The following is a 16,838-nucleotide window of genomic DNA, read 5'->3' as shown; positions in this document are numbered from 1 at the left end:
ATCCAAATGTCTGGGTAGCATCCTGCTTCCCGAACACACACACATCCACCCTTAACCCCAACCTGCTCCTTCCAACAGAGTTTGTTGTGGGGAGAACATTTCAGGAGGGCATCCAGCAGGAGGAAAGACCAACATCTCTCGCTTCTTGAGCTGTCGAGGTGCCCAATAGCAACTTAGTGGCTCAAAGTAAAAAAGAGCAGCGCGGGTGGCAGGTGGGGGGGAGGAAAAGGAAACTTCATCAAATATGCAAGTGACAACTCCCAGGGGCTTATTATAGATTCCATCCGAACAGGAAAAATGAAAAGGTTAGAAAACAGTGGCAGGGTGGTGTCTCCAGCCATGTTTCAATTCACGCTGCACTGATAACAAGCCACATATCTGCCTCACCCAAGCAACTTCCCCAGTGCCCATCTCCCCACCTTGGAATCAGTAAGGGGAGCGGTCCCCACGACTCCGGAGTAATAATTAGGGGAGACCACTGCCTGCAGAGACTCTACCAGAGGAAAGGAGCCGAGGGGCTGCGGCGCTTCTCTGCAATCCAGGAAGCCCCCTCCCGCGCGCAGGTGGGCGGGCGCCCGATGCCTCAAGGATGCAGGGCATGGAGCGAGGTACCGGGGCCCCTCCCAGAGACCCCCGCCAGCCCCGCCAGGGGGAGCGTCTGCGCCCGACGGCCGGCTGCGGGGACACGGCTGACGGCGCAGGGCGGTGGCTCGGCGGCGCTGCTCCCCTCCCGCGTCCCCACCCTCTCCCCGCCCGCCCCCGGCGCGGCCCTGCCCGCCCCCTCCGCCCCCTCCCGCGGCGCCATGCGCAGACTCAGTTCCTGGAGAAAGATGGCGACAGCCGAGAAGCAGAAACACGACGGGCGGGTGAAGATCGGCCACTACATCCTGGGAGACACGTTGGGGGTCGGGACGTTCGGCAAAGTGAAGGGTGAGGACCTCCGGGGCAAGGCTCGGGCCCAGCCCGGGATCCGGGTGACTTCCGCCTTTCGCATCTCTTCATCCTCCCCCGCCCCTTGCGTTCCTCGTCCCCCGGGCTCGGCAGTCCCTGTCCAGGTTCCGGCCGGAGTAGAGCCGGAGGCCACGGCGGGACTGCGGAGCTGCGCCCCCAGGGAGGGCGGGGGTGGGGTGGGGACTGGTCGCCATGGCGACGGTGCGGCGGCCAGAGGGGCTCGTCCGTGCGAGGGGCGGGGATGCAGACGTGCGAACTTTCCCAGGCCGGACGGTCGGGGGCTGCACTACCCGCTCCCTTAAGCTGGGTGGGGGCGCCGGGGTCTTGGCCGGGAACCCTGGAGAGGCGGCCCGCCGTTCGTCCCAGCTGTGCTCCCTCGCCTCAGGGCCAGCCCATCGGTTCCCTGGCCGTCCTCGGCATTGTCCATATTTCCGTCCTCTTCAGAAGGCTGTTGACTTACCTGCCCTGGCTAATTCTCAAGTGTGAAATGTGTTCCCCCGAAGTAAGGTTTCTTTGGGGAGTAGTTTACAGAGTTTTTTTTTTTTTAAAAAAAGGCCATCTCGTCAGAAAGGATCACTAATTTTTTTCGGAGCAGTTAATGAATATAAACTGGTCCTACATGTATTTGCGATCCTTGGTTTATGGTCTGAATGCAGACGCCGTGCCTTCAGTGTTTCTGAATTACCAAACCTGGTAGGCAGTTCACATTTTGCTTCCAGATAGTGTGTATTAATTCACTGATGCAGTTAGTTTCCGTTTATTTTCACAGGATATTTATATTTTAATAAATAGTCTTATGTACATTACTTGAAAAAAAATTTTTTTTAAAGAAAAGTGGAATCGCTTACCTTTGTGTTTCAATACAGTATTCCGGAAATAACAGACTTGCTCTCCAGTCCACCAATGCTGGCACAAAAAGTTTAATTGCAAATTTTGTGAGGCATAAATATATTTTCCTTCAAAATATTTGACTTTGTTATTCGGGGTGTAGAGGAAGGAAGTATGGAACTGATAAAAATAATTCATGCGTTGGCTTTGGATAAATAGCCTGTGACTTGAATATACTAAGTTCTTGGTAAATATTTGACTTGAAAGAGAAAAAAGTTTGTGAAAGTCTGTACAGTGAATTAACTAACTGAGCCTTGCTCTATCGGAGCTAAATAAACATTTTCTGATTTTATCTAGGGATGGAAGAGGAGAGCCCTTCCTTCTCTTGCTCTTTCTGAGTCATAGAACTGGAAAATTGCTGTGTAGCCCACAGGGGAGCAACTGCCTAAACCTTCTTAAGAAAATCAGCAAGGCCAACAATGTAAGAAAGTAAGAAGCAAATGCCAGAATAGGGTAATAACAGCCATTAGGGTGGGTCTGTATTAGGCCAGTAAGATGTTTCTGTGCTTTTGAAGTTATTTATTTTTGGCGATGTTGTCTCTTTACTTGTTAGCGATTACAAACTTTTAGTTTATAAGTATTTGTAAGAAATACTCATTAATGCCACCCAAATAGTAATGACAGTTTTGATGCCTTCACCCCTCCCAGAGTTCTGTTTGGATTAGGATACTCATTGTTTTCCTAATATAGACCTGAGCAGAGTCAGGTCTCACTTTCTTATTGGCTAGGTGGCTTTTGGCATGGCAGATAGGAAAGCAAGAGGATATTTCTCATTTCCTGGGTTTGATCTGTGATGTGGCTGTGCCTTGAATCCCTCCAGTGACTGCTGTTCCTGAACATTCACTCCTCCACATGTGCTTCTCTTGAAATACCACACACTGTCAAAGTCAACAATCTCTCCAAATATAGAAAGGCCAGTATTAGTCAAAGGATCATAGGTTTTATAGATATGGTTCATTTGTTCATAAATACATTAATTGATGGTGGTCGAAATCTTCAACCAGTGCATTTTTTAAAGTTGTTAAACAGTTGCGATGCTTTCTGCCCCAAATAAGAAAATCCAACTCGGCCTAGCCAAGAACATCTCCTTCTGTGGTTCTCTGTCCAGAGCAAGGAAGCCCCAGCATAGCCCTCAGGAGTCTCATTGGCTCAATGAGTCCCTCTGGCCAGGGATACCTTGTGCTAACTGGCATAGGCTTGTGTTCCTGTAAGTAGGCACTAGCAGGGGAGATGGTATTACCCTTAGAGGAATATGGCCCACTCTTGGACGTGTGAATAGTATGGGGAGGACAGAGTAGATACCTACACAGAAATGGGTTTTTTTTAGAAGAGAGGAAGGGGGACATAGCTGCCCAGTGAGCAAGCAAAAATAGCCACTGTAGTGGTGACGATGGTAACTTACAGTAGCCAAGAATTTGACAAGAATTCTTATAAATTATATGATTAGCCACATATTTCAATGGAGACAATTTGGATTAGATAGGGGTTTTAAAATTAATCATACACATTGCTAAATTTAACATAGAAAAGGAGTCTAATAGAGGATGTGATACAGATATGCAGAAAAATTCCCGATATGGTATTCCATCTTATAGGTAACTTATTGGGGGGGGCAGAGAGGACTTTAAATTCATATGAATTATTTTGTTTCTTGTTACAGGTTTAAAAAAAATCCTTTGGTAACTTAATGGTAACATTTTGAGAGGAAACTTTAAATAGACAACTAGGGTTAGTTTGGGATTATGCTTGAATTATCTTATTATTTCCAAGATACTTTTTCCTCCCCCCCTGCCCCCCCCCCCCCGGTTGTCAAGGTGTTAGTCTCCCCTCCCTTGTGGGGTCTACTCCCCTTTCCTCCCAGGTAGAACAATTATAAAAGCATGGATGAACAGAGTCCTGTTACTATTGCAGTAAATTTAAATGACAGTTTTTGTTAGTTTTCCAAAAGAAGATGCCTCTTTAGTAGGGTGGGTAATCTTTGGCAAATGAGTTGTTTATACACAATCTATTTATTAATTTGGTGAGTATTTCTATATAAAACTGCAATTTCAGATAAATAGGTGACTGAATGAATCAAAGAAGTTACTTAAAAGCTTCTTTAAGTAAAAAATCGATATGTGAATTAGAGCTATATATATCAGCATGGGTAAATTTCAAGTATATAAGGTTAGGCCACAAAAACAAGAAGTTGAAGACTATATATAGTCATGTTATTCATATAAAATTTAAAAACATGCAAAAACACTCATGCATTACTGGTAGGAGTACAAATTGGTACCACCTCTATAGAGTATGACAGTATTTATTAAAGTTAACCCAGCAATTCAACTTCTAGGAATTTATCCTATAGGTGTATGAAATAATGAGTTATTCATTGTCATATTGTTTGTAAATACAAAGATTGGAAATAACCTTTCTAGTAGGACAATAGTTAAATTATGGTTTATCCATACAGTGGTATACCTTGCAAACATTAGGAGAAAAGGAAAAAAAGCAAGAGACTTCATATAATAGAGGGAACAGTTTCCAATGTGTTTTTTTTTTTTTAATTTTTATTTTTGGTGGTACGCGGGCCTCTCACTGTTGTGGCCTCTCCCTTTGCGGAGCACAGGCTCCGGACGCGCAGGCTCAGCGGCCATGGCTCACAGGCCCAGCTGCTCCGCGGCATGTGGGATCTTCCCGGACTGGGGCACGAACCCGTGTCCCCTGCATCGGCAGGCGGATTCTCAACCACTGCGCCACCAGGGAAGCCCTCCAATGTGTATTTTTAAGAGGAAAAAATAAGGGGTTAGTAGAACAAAGTATATAGTATTCCTACCATTTGTGTATAAAGATCAGGGACAAATTAAAGTAAGTGTAACTACTTGCATATATATAGAGTGTCTCTTTAAAGATACACACGAAACTGTTACATTAGTTGTTCAGGGGAGGGGAACTAGGTAGCAGAGGGACATGTCACTGTATATCTTTTTATAGTTTTGAATTGTGTAATGCAGGTATTATGTATTCAAAAGCTTATATAAAATTAAAGTTGTAAAATAACCGTATGAAAACATTGTTACTGGATCGTTTATGGATTCATACCTGTGGGAAAGACAAACACCACATTCAAGATAGTGGTAACCTCTAGGGAGAGAGAAAGGAGAAAGGAATCTGGGAGGAGTCAGACTGGACTTCAGTTGCATCTGTAATGTTTTACTGCTTAAACTGCTGTTGGGTGGAACATGGGTATTTGGTTTGCCTTTTGGGGTGCCTAAAATGTTTGGTTAAGGAAAGGTACCTTTCTCACATTTCCACCTATAGCTTTTAAAATTCATCCCTCTCTAGGATTAAGTTATTTCACTGATACTTTTAGCAGTGAGATTTTTTTTTTTTCAATTTTAGAGTGAGAATGAAATGGTTGGGTGATTAGAATATCTTTAGTAAATATTTCCATCTTTGTGGCATCTCTTTATCAGTATTTAAAATTCTCTCTTTCAAAGTATGATCTTGTTTTACTTCAGGATTACATAGCTGATTAGAAGAGTATCTGTTACACTGTTCTACAGTTAGACAAAGTTCCCTTTAGAAAGCAGTAACAGGTTGTTAGCTAATATTTAGTTGACTCATCTGTTGCCGTTGTTGTGCGGGAGACATTGTGAATTCTGGTAATCTTTGCTGTGAATGACTCAAGTCTTCCATGGCAGAAATACCTGTCTTCCATTTCACTCAAAAGCAACATCTTAGCATTACTGTAAAACAGTGACAGTCTGAAGGGTAACGTTTCGAGCTTTGGAAAAGGGGAGAAATATCTTAGTAATGCATATTCCTGACAAAGTCCATTTACTGCACTGATTGACTTATGGAGCAGCAGTTAATTTGGCTGCAACTGAGTTAAGTCACTGGAGAATCTTTAGCCTAGTTTTGAGAAAACAGTTTAGGTTTTGATATTGTGCCAAGGCTTTTTTTCCCTTCCCACTGCACTTTGATGGTGCGGTAGAGCAGAGAGGTCCAAGACTTGGAATATTTCTAATTAGAAGACCGGTTCCAACTTGATCAGTTAATAGCTTTACTTCAACAAATTAATCTCCCAGAACCTCATATTACCTGCATCATAGGTTTATTGTGAGGATCAAATGTGATAATGTGTTTCCTAAGCTATAATAAGGTAACTATATTTTCAAAAGTATTACGCTACTGAAATTCTAATGCTGAAGTATGTTGGCAGTTGGGTTCAAGGCAGATATCTGTGTTCCTACAAGTAAGGAAAACGTGACATATTATATTATGGCCTTAAATTAGTAAGATTTTGCTGGGAAGAAAAAGCGAGAATAATAGGAGATACTGCCTAATCTGAAAGAGAAAATATTTAGAGTCATCAATGTTGGGACATATTTTAAAACTTTTGAGGGAAAAACCTGTATCCAATTAAGACTGGGAAATACCAGGTTAAACGTTTGATAGGTTTCTTTGCGGCAGGGCTCTTTAGAGCCATTACTGTGTTAATATGTATAATGAGTTTCCAAAAGGGAGAGCAGACATCCTTTCCCAGACTCCTTGATTATGAAATCTTTTTCTGTGGAGAGTCTCCAGTCCTAGTGTTTTGTAGAGCATACTTTAGAAAATCTATTCTAATAATTTTAGTTTTATGATTTTTTCTAGCCCATAGAAACTTAGAATCCTGAAATTAGAACATTGGAGAGGAGGCTGTGAGTTGACTCCTGGTAGGCTGTGAAGGATGAGACACAACTTCAAAAAGCAGAAAACCCTAGGAGCTGGAACATAATAGCCTGGGAGCAAGAAGTAACTCCCATGGATGTCACTGTGTGAGGGCATAGGGAGTAACTGATGCTCATACAAGGTGAACATTTGCTTGGTTCCCCATCATCGCTGTGTTCCATTTAAGAATTCTCGGATGGGACTTCCCTGGTGGCACAGTGGTTAAGAATCCGCCTGCCGAGCAACTAAGCCCATGCTCCACAACTATTGAGCCTGTGCTCTAGAACCTGCAAGCCACAACTACTGAGCCTGTATGCTGCAACTACTGAAGCCCACGTGCCTAGAGCCCGTGCTCCACAACACGTGCACCGCAATGAGAAGCTCACTCACTGCAATGAAGAGTAGCCCCTGCTCGCCACAACTAGAGAAAGCCCATGTGCAGCAACAAAGACCCAACACAGCCAAAAATAAATAAATAAAATAAATAAATTTATTAAAAAAAAAAAAAAAAAGAATCCGCCTGCCAATGCAGGGGACATGGGTTCAATCCCTGGTCCGGAAAGATCCCACATGCCGCGGAGCAACTAAGCCCGTGCGCCACAACTACTGAGCCTGCGCTCTAGAGCCTGTGAGCCACAACTACTGAGCCTGTGAGCCACAACTACTGAAGCCCACGTGCCTAGAGCCTGTACTCTGCAACAAGAGAAGCCACCACAATGAGAAGCCCACGCACTGCAACAAAGAGTAGCCCCCACTCGCTGCAACTAGAGAAAGCCTGCGTGCAGCAATGAAGACCCAATGCAGCCAAAAATAAATAAATGAATAAATTTATTGTAAAAAAAAAAGAATTCTTGGACATGTGTAGTTCAGTTTAGAAAACCTGTTTTCAAAAAAGATTAACTTTTGTTAACTTGTTGATTTTAATGGTGAATATCATAAACCTATCAGTTTCCTAGGGCTGCAGTAACAAAGTACCACAAACTGGGTGGCTTAAAACAACAGAAATTGTTTTGGAGTTCTGGAGGCCATAAGTCCGAAATCAAGGGTTTAGTAGGGTTACACTCCCTCTGAAGGCTTTAGGGGAGAATCTGTTTCTTGCCTCTTCCAGCTTCTCGTGGCTCCTGGTGTTCCTTGGCTTGTGGTAGCAAAACTCCATTCTCCGCTTGTCTTCACATGGCCCCATTTGTGTGTGCGTGCTTGTGTTCTCTCCTTTTCTTATAAGGACACCAGTCATTAGACATGGAGCCCACCCTACGTCTAGAATGATTTCATCCTGAGATCCTTAACTACGTACACCCCCAAAGACCCTATTTCCAAATAAGATCCCATTCTGTGGTTATAGTAGACGTGAGTTTGTGGGGAGGGGGACACTTTTCAACCCACTGCACTTGCCATTACAGTTTATGTGCTTTTATTTATTTATTTATTTGGCCGTGGTGCACAGCTTGCGGGATCTTAGTTCCCTGACCAGGGCTTGAACCCAGGGCCTGGCAGTGAAAGCCCTGAGTCCTAACCACTGGACCGCCAGGGAAATCCCTATGTGCTTTTAGTTTTATGTTCTTAATTTCTCCCTTATGATGAAGTCATCCCTCAGTATCTGTGAGGGATTGGTTCCAGGAGTCCCTGAGGATACCAAAATCTGTGGATGCTCAAGTCCCTTATATTAAGCGACATAGTACAGTCGGCTCTCCATACCCTCAGGTTCTGCATACGGGGATAGGGAGGCTGAATGTTTATTTACTGAAAAAAATCCTAGTATAAATGGACTCTTGCAGTTCAAACCCGTGTTGTTCAAGGATCAATTGTACTTTTTGAGTAACTTTTAAACTGGTTTAATAGAATGAATAAAATGTCTTCTTTGGTATCTTGTTTTAAAACATTGAAATCAATAGGAAGCAGGTTTTTATTAGACTGGACTTATTTTTCATATACAAGAAAAAGGTCGTAGTAGCAGTGTATGGCACATAGTAGGTGTGGGTGCTCAATAACTTTTTCTTAAATATATGAATGAATTTTTAGAATAAGTCTTATTAGTATGGGGAATTCAGTCTATTCTTTTAAATTAAGGGTTCTGCTTATATGTTCAACTTCTATTTATGTTTTATTAAAAGGATATTTAGTATTATTATACTATGTAATATTCTTTTGAGGATTATCTTTTAAAAAATATCACATTTCACTTACCCTTTTTGGAAAAAGCACAGGTTTTTGTCTTTTTTTTTTTTTTTTTTTTTTCGGTACGCGGGCCTCTCACTGTTGTGGCCTCTCCTGTTGCGGAGCACAGGCTCCGGATGCGCAGGCTCAGCGGCCATGGCTCACGGTCCCAGCTGCTCCGCGGCATGTGGGATCTTCCCGGACCGGGGCACGAACCCGTGTCCCCTGCATCGGCAGGCGGACTCTCAACCACTGTGCCACCAGGGAAGCCCAAAACACAGGTTTTTGAGACAGATCTGGCTTTGTATTTTTGCTTTGTCAATCACTAGCTGTGTAACTTTGGGTAAGTTATTTCATCTTCCTGTGCCTCAGTTACTTGTAAAGTGTTGCTAATAATACTAGTCTTCCAGGGTTGGTGAGAGTTAGAGTCAGTATGTTTGGGTACAAAGTGGGTATGTCATGAATATTAACTAGTGAGTTGTATACCTTAATTATGTATTATAAATCAACTAGATTTATATTTTTTAAAGTAATAGTCTGGGCTTCCCTGGTGGTGCAGTGGTTGAGAATCCGCCTGCCGATGGGACACGGGTTCGTGCCCCGGTCCGGGAAGATCCCACATGCCGCGGAGCGGTTGGGCCCGTGAGCCATGGCCACTGAGCCTGTGCGTCCGGAGCCTGTGCTCTACAACGGGAGAGGCCACAGCAGTGAGAGGCCCGCGTACCCCAAAAAAAAAAAAAAAAAAAAAAAAAGTAGTAGTCATTTAAAAAAATCTGATTTCAACTTAAGTCAAATGAACCTGTTTTCACCTCTGTGCTCTTCTATGACAGAATAAGTGTTTCTATAGCTTTTGGGTAGTAGGTGAAATCCCTGTCAAGGACTTGGCACTATGTATATATATGTCTAGCAATATTATGTTGAAAATTAACCAAAGTTAGGAAATGGGTTGAACTTTGGAAGCTAGAAATCTCTGGTATTGATGGAATGGAGGAGGATGGAGCAGGTTTGTGAGATAGAAGCTTATGGGGATGGAAACTAGATGCATAGAAATTACAGCTATTATTTATTTAGTACTTATTAGGTACCTGGATCGAAGTGGATAAAAGTGACAAATCAAAGAGCTGAGATAAGATTGGCTATATAGGATTAAATCAGAAAATTTAAGACTGATTAGCTAGGAATGGGGGACAGGTTTGGGAACAATAGAAAATAAATAACCCTAAATAGCAGTAGCCACTCTTTCTTTATTGAGCACTTAACTGTGCCGGTGTCTATGGAAAGTGCTTTACAAAGCCTACTTCATGTCACCCTTATGGAGTACGTGGTATTCTGGCTTTGAATAGAAGTTTGAAGTAATTTAACTAGTTCAAGTCAAACATTTAGTAAATACCTTCATGCAGGAATGCAGGACCAAAGCCCAGGTCTTTGTGACTGCAAAGCCCATGCTCTGTACACAGATCGCCTTCTCATGTGGAAGTGGAATTGGGTGCTTAGCCCTACCCCTGAAAAAGATGAATCTGTTAATACCTATCATTGTTTTTTCCTTTTCTTTGAAATCTTTCTTAATTGAAAAGAATATTAAAAAGTAAGTAAACTTTGAAAAAAAGATCAACTATTTTAATTATAGCACATTATCATTTTTATGTAAATATTTTTGTATTGCTGGAAAGTGTAGGATACATATACAATTTTTGTTTGTTCTTTTCATGTTTATGAGAGCATTTCATGTAGTTTTTCTATGAGAGTCTGTTATGTTGGAATGACAGTATGTTAAACTGTTCTCTGAAATTGGTCATTTAGGTTAATTGCAGTATTTGTTCTTACATAAGACACTGTAATAAACATATGTATGCACATTTTTTCATTTACTTAATTCTAAGTTAAATTACAAGTAGAGGAAAACAAATTAAAAAAAAATAGCACCCTTAATGCTCTTCTAGGACATTAATTACCCTTTTATTACCCTAAAATGTACCGTTGGTTTACACAGCCATGAAAAAGGAATTATTATACTAATATTCCATTAAAAGAACCAAAGTGTTGGGACTTCCCTGGTAGTGCAGTGGTTAAGACTCCGCACTCCCAACGCAGGGGGCCTGGGTTCTATCCCTGGTCAGGGAACTAGATCCCATATGCATGCAGCAACTGGGAGTTCGCATGCCACAACTAAGGAGCCTGCCTGCCACAACTAAGACCCAGTGCCAAATAAATAAATAACCAAATAAATAGGTAAATATTAAAACAAAAACAAAAAAACCCAAACTGATCATGTACTCTTCCTAGTGACTTAGTTTGGAATGTCTGTGTATGTGTGAGAATTTGAATGATCTCTTTACAGTTGTTGTCATGACACCTTCCCTCTCCCTGACATTGTCTTAATTTTTGTTGGAATATTTATACAGTCACACTTTTGTGATTTCTTCCACTGTTTCAAAAGTGAAGAAGTTATGCCTCTATACTTCTAATTAATTTATAATTTGATAAAATGCTCAAGTTTTAGAAAAAAGTTGAGCTATACCTTGATTGTCTGGTGATTGATTTCATTTTGTTTATTCTGCCTTCTTTATTTTTTTGGGGGGGGGCATCTGTTATTTATAGGTGGAATGATATTCTACTCCTTATTACTCATGAGTTGAATTTTACTTGATTCCCTATGCCTTGTCTATCACCTTCCCTCCTACTCTTGCTAATTTCTTCCTAACTTTTTGGTATGTGCTCCATAAAATTTTCTATCACATATCTGCTGCAACTTACTGCTTTCTAAATGATTTTAGTTGTTCTGTTGTAAAGTTTGTCTTGCACTCTCTTATTTCATAACTTCTTTATTTTCTTATCACCATGAAATAGTTAATAATTTTCCTAAAACATTCACATATTTCTCAAGCGAGCATTATTAATGTCCATTCTTTTTGTTTGCTTGTTTAATTCTTTTGTACTCATTTTGGTGTTTCTTACCTTACAGTTACTTTGGTCCTCTTCAGAGGCCAGGAAGGTCCCCGGGACCCAGGCTGCTTTCTATTGGTACTTTCCCTGGCAGCGTTAACTGGCGTGTAGTAGATGCTACGTGTAGTAGATACATAAGGCCAAATGAATGAATTTGAGCGAATGGTTTGAATCTCCTATTCCAGGTCCTTATTTAATGACAGAATGTACATCAAAGAGTTTCAGATAAGCCCTAATTATTTCTTAAAGTTAATTGGGGTTGAAAATAAATTAAGCAGAGTATGGTATAAGAAGAGACTGGTCAATGAATTGGAGTTTCATCAGCCAGTTGATGAATTGGGTGATGAATTGGAGTTTAGACCTAAATGGATTCTGCCAATATTAATTGTTGCTATTTCCCAGTTCTGTTTCAGTTGTGCAGTTAATGGGAAAAGGTTCCTACTAAGCCATGCTTGAAGTTTTGGGGGGTAGTTGGGACAGATGAGATTAGTACTTACTCAGTATCAATAAATTAGGTCTCAGAAAGAAGATACTTCCTGAATTAGGGTTTAACAGTCAAGTTGACTCCTCTTAATCACATCTGATTGGTACTGGAGACTGGAGAAAACCTTATCAGAAATTAGAATGTGCTTGATTTCTACAGTTCATTTCAGCTGTGACTATAGGTTTTTCTTCCTCATTGGTTTCATATATATTTTAATAATGTTTTGATGGAAATATATCCAGTACATTCTGTTACTGTGCCATCTTTCAGGAAGCTTCTATAATTTCTTAGCTATGAATGGTTCTTTTTTTTTTTTAAATCGAGGTATAGTTGATTTACAGTATTATATTCATTTCAGGTATACAACATAGTGATTCAAAATTTTTATAGATTTATACTCCATTTAAAGTTATTATAAAATGTTAGCTATATTCCCTGTGCTGTACAATATATCCTTGTAGATTATTTATTTCATATTGATACACAGTTTGTACCTCTTCATCCCCTACCTCTGTCTTGCCCCTCCCCACCTCCCTCTCCCTACTGGTAACCACTAGTTTGTTCTGTATATCTGTGAGTCTGTTTCTGTTTTGTTATATTCACTAGTTTGTTTTATTTTTTAGATTCTATATATAAGAGATGATATACAGTATTTGTCTTTCTGTCTGACTTATTTCATAGCATAATACCCTCCAGGTGAATCCACATTGTTGTAAATGGCAAAATATCATTCCTTTTTATGGCTGAGTAATAGTCCATTGTGTGTATATGGATATATATATATATATATATATATATATATATATTATATATACACCACATCTTATTTATTCATTCATCTGTTGATGGACACTTAGGTTGCTTCCATGTCTTGGCTATTGTAAATAGTGCTGCTATGAACATTGGGGTGCATGTATCTTTTTGAATTAGTGTTTTTGTTTTCTTCAGATATATACCCCAGGAGTGGTATTGCTGGATCATATGGTAGTTCTACTTTTAGTTTTCTGAGGAACCTCCATACTATTTTCCACAGTGGCTGTGCCAATTTGCATTCCCACCAGCAGTGTACAAGGGTTCCCTTTTTTCCACATCCTTGCCAACATTTGTTATTTGTAGACTTTTTGATGATAGCCATTCTGACAGGTGTGATGTGATATCTCATTGTGGTTTTGATTTGTATTTCTCTGATGATTAGCAAAGTTGAGCATCTTTTCATGTGCCTATTGGCCAGCCATGGATGGTTTTGAGATTAGGTGAACTATGTAAATGGTACTTACAAGAAAAGTTAGAGATTCCCTTTACATTCTAGTAGTTTAAAAATGGTACTTTTTGGAGATTAATCCTTTGTCAGTTGCTTCGTTTGCAAATATTTTCTCCCATTCTGAGGGTTGTCCTTTTGTCTTGTTTATGGTTTCTTTTGCTGTGCAAAAGCTTTTAAGTTTCATTAGGTCCCATTTGTTTATTTTTGTTTTTATTTCCATTTCTCTAGGAGGTGGGTCAAAAAGGATCTTGCTGAGATTTATGTCACAGAGTGTTCTGCTTATGTTTTCCTCTAAGAGTTTTATAGTGTCTGGCCTTATATTTAGGATTTTTTTTTTTTTTTTACATTTAGGTCTTTAATCCATTTTGAGTTGATTTTGTGTATGGTGTTAGGGAGTGTTCTAATTTCATTCTTTTACATGTCCCCAGCACCACTTATTGAAGAGGCTGTCTTTTCTCCATTGTATGTTCTTGCCTCCTTTATCAAAGATAAGGTGACCATATGTGCATGGGTTTATATCTGGGCTTTCTGTCCTGTTCCATTGATCTATATTTCTGTTTTTGTGCCAGTACCATACTGTCTTGATTACTGTAGCTTTGTTGTATAGTCTGAAGTCAGGGAGCTGATTCCAACAGCTCCGTTTTTCTTTCTCAAGATTGCTTTCGCTATTCGGGGTCTTTTGTGTTTCACAGATTGCCAACAAACACATGAAAGAATGCTCAATGTCACTAATCATTAGAGAAATGCAAATCAAAACTGCAGTGAGGTATCACCTCACACTGGTCAGAATGGCCATCATCAGAAAAATCTACAAACAATAAATGCTGGAGAGGGTGTGGAGAAAAGGGAACCCTCTTGCACTGTTGGTGGGAACGTAAATTAATGCAGCCACTACGGAGAACAGTATGGAGGTTCCTTTAAAAACTAAAAATAGAACTACCATACCACCCTGCAATCCCACTACTGGGCATATACCCTGAGAAAACCATAATTCAAAGAGTCATGTACCAAAATGTTCATCGCAGCACTATTTACAGTAGCCAGGATATGGAAGCAACCTAAGTGTCCATAGACAGATGAATGGATAAAGAAGAAGTGGCACATATATATAATGGAATATTACTCAGCCATAAAAGAAACGAAATTGAGTTATTTGTACTGAGGTGGGTGGACCTAGAGTCTGTCATACAGAGTGAATTAAGTCAGAAAGAGAAAAACAAATACTGTATGCTAACACATATATATGGAATATAAGGAAAAAAATGGTTCTGAAGAGCCTAGGGGCAGGACAGGAATAAAGACACAGTCATAGAAAAAGGACTTGAGGACACTGGAATGGGGGAGGGTAAGCTGGGACGAAGTGAGAGAGTGGCATGGACGTATATACACTACCAAATGTAAAATAGATAGCTAGTGGGAAGCAGCTGCATAGCACAGGGAGATCAGCTTGGTGCTTTGTGACCACCTAGAGGGGTGGGATAGGGAGTGTGGGAGGGAGACGCAAGAGTGAGGTGATATGGGGATATATGTATATACATAAAGCTGATTCACTTTGTTATACAGCAGAAACTAACACACCATTGTAAAGCATTATACTCCAATAAAGATGTTTCTAAAAAAAGGGCACTTTTACTTTATGATTCCCTGATAATCCTTTGGGTTAGACTATGTTGTGGTTGAACATTTGCTCACTTGCTGGGAAGATTTGTATTGTGGGAGTATTGTGAAGGTTAAGAAAGGATCTGGGCGGGGCCCAGCAGCTCGGGCAGCGGGAGGAGGCTTAGTGGCCAGGCAGCCCAGCTTCGCGAAGGCTCTGTGCGTGCCAGAGCCCGCTGCCCCTCCGCCACAGTGCCCAAGAGGAAGGTCATCTCCGCCCCGAAGAGGGAGCGGCAAAGGAGGAGCCCGAGAGGAAATCGGTGAGGTTGTCAGCTATACCGGCTCCTGCAAAAGTGGAAACGAAGCCAAAAAAGGCAGCAGGAAAGGATAAATCTTCAGCCAAAAAAGTGCAGACGAAAGGGAAAAGGGGAGCAAAGGGAAAACAGGCTGAAGTGGCTAGCCAAGAGACGAAAGAAGACTTACCTGCAGAAAACAGAGAAACTAAAAATGAGAAGAGCCCAGACTCTGATGAAGCAGGAGAGAAAGAAGCAACTCTGATTAATATCACACATCCGGTCCTATCAGTGGTCCCTGTCTCCCTGCTTGTACAATCCAGAGGAATATTCTTATCAACTATTTTGTAAATGCAAGTGTTTTAGTAGCTCTAGAAACATTTTTAAAAAGGAGGGAATCCCACCTTATGCCATTTTTTAAGGGTAAATGCTTTTTTTTTTTTAAGATGTGAAATCATTTGCTGGTTGTTATTTTTTGGTACAACCAGAAAATAGTGGGATATTGAATATGGAAGGCTTTGATTATCTTGGGTGTCAGCTGAACATTCCATAGATGAGGGGTAGCTTTTATATCCTATAATACAAAGTACACTAAATGGCAGTTTGGAGTCAGTTGTGCATTTAATGTCTTAAACACTTTAAATTACTTCTTTTCCCATGTTGTTTTTGGTTGAATTATTTCCTAAAGCAAACCACTCACTCCTTGATCTTGGCTGTCCTGGTCAGAATTTTGTGTACTCTGTAACATCTTTGGTTGTGGTAGTCCAGTTCTTCTCGTAACTTTGTTAATGTGCTGTGAACGATTGACAATTTGAGTATGTAGTGTATATGATAGTAGATTGTGAATTAGTGGGACTTACGATGTAACAGCATATCAGTAATTGAAGATATTGGTACTTGATACCCTGTCAAGGAAAATTTGCCTCCAAATTTTAAGCTGAAAAGTCACTGGAATAACTGTTCAGAAAAGAATCACAACCACATGATTTTTTAGATTTTTGGTACGTATGTTAAGAATTGTATACAATTTAGGAACTTCCCTTGTGGCACAGTGGTTAAGAAGCTGCCTGCCAATGCAGGGGACACGGGTTCAAGCCCTGGTCCGGGAAGATCCCATGTGCCTCGGGGCAACTAATCCCGTGCACTACAACGACTGAACCTGTGCTCTAGAGCCCGTGCGCCACAACTGCTGCGCCACAACTACTGAAGCCTGCGTGCCTGGACCCCATGCTCCGCCAACGAGAGAAGCCACCGCAGTGAGAAGCCTGCGCACAGCAAAGAAGAGGAGCCCCCGCTCGCCGCAACTAGAGGAAGCCCACGCCCAGCAGCAAAGATCCAACACAGCCAAGAAAAAAAAAATTGTATACAATTTAAATGTCTGTGCTGATCCTCCAATAACCAGTAAAATCTCAATTATTAAAAAAAAAAAAAAGGATCTGGACAAAATGGAAGGTGAACTTATGTGGTAAGTTACATTCTTGAAAGGGACTGAGTTAGGACTCTGATTTAAACACTTTTCTTTGAGTCTTATTTAACAAAGACTTTTTCTTCCATTGTGAAATATCTGTAT

General features: G+C 40.9%; 1 protein-coding gene and 1 pseudogene across 7 annotated transcripts in view; both read left to right on the top strand.

The window, feature by feature from the left end:
- The first annotated feature begins 688 nt into the window (after positions 1-688).
- Positions 689-16,838, top strand: part of PRKAA1 (protein kinase AMP-activated catalytic subunit alpha 1) — a 47,604-nt gene continuing 31,454 nt past the window's right edge. Inside the window, exons 1-2 of one of the 7 annotated variants that reach the window (XM_067030919.1) lie at positions 798-930; positions 2,137-2,260. Coding sequence is in view for 2 of the 7 variants with exons in the window: in XM_059063456.2 (XP_058919439.1) it covers positions 804-930 (127 nt within the window). In the remaining 5 variants the exon portion in view is untranslated. Of the gene's footprint in view, positions 931-1,505; positions 1,645-2,136; positions 2,269-16,838 lie in introns of those variants that run through there. The other 6 variants (XM_059063458.2, XM_059063459.2, XM_067030917.1 and 3 more) reach the window with 6 other exon arrangements.
- On the top strand, positions 1,571-15,619 carry LOC131754754 (non-histone chromosomal protein HMG-14 pseudogene; annotated as a pseudogene).

This window comes from Kogia breviceps, chromosome 4, assembly GCF_026419965.1.
Source record: "Kogia breviceps isolate mKogBre1 chromosome 4, mKogBre1 haplotype 1, whole genome shotgun sequence".
Lineage (NCBI taxonomy): Eukaryota > Metazoa > Chordata > Mammalia > Artiodactyla > Physeteridae > Kogia > Kogia breviceps.
Note: the sequence above shows the minus strand (reverse complement) of the source record. Positions and strands in the feature narration are given on the sequence as shown.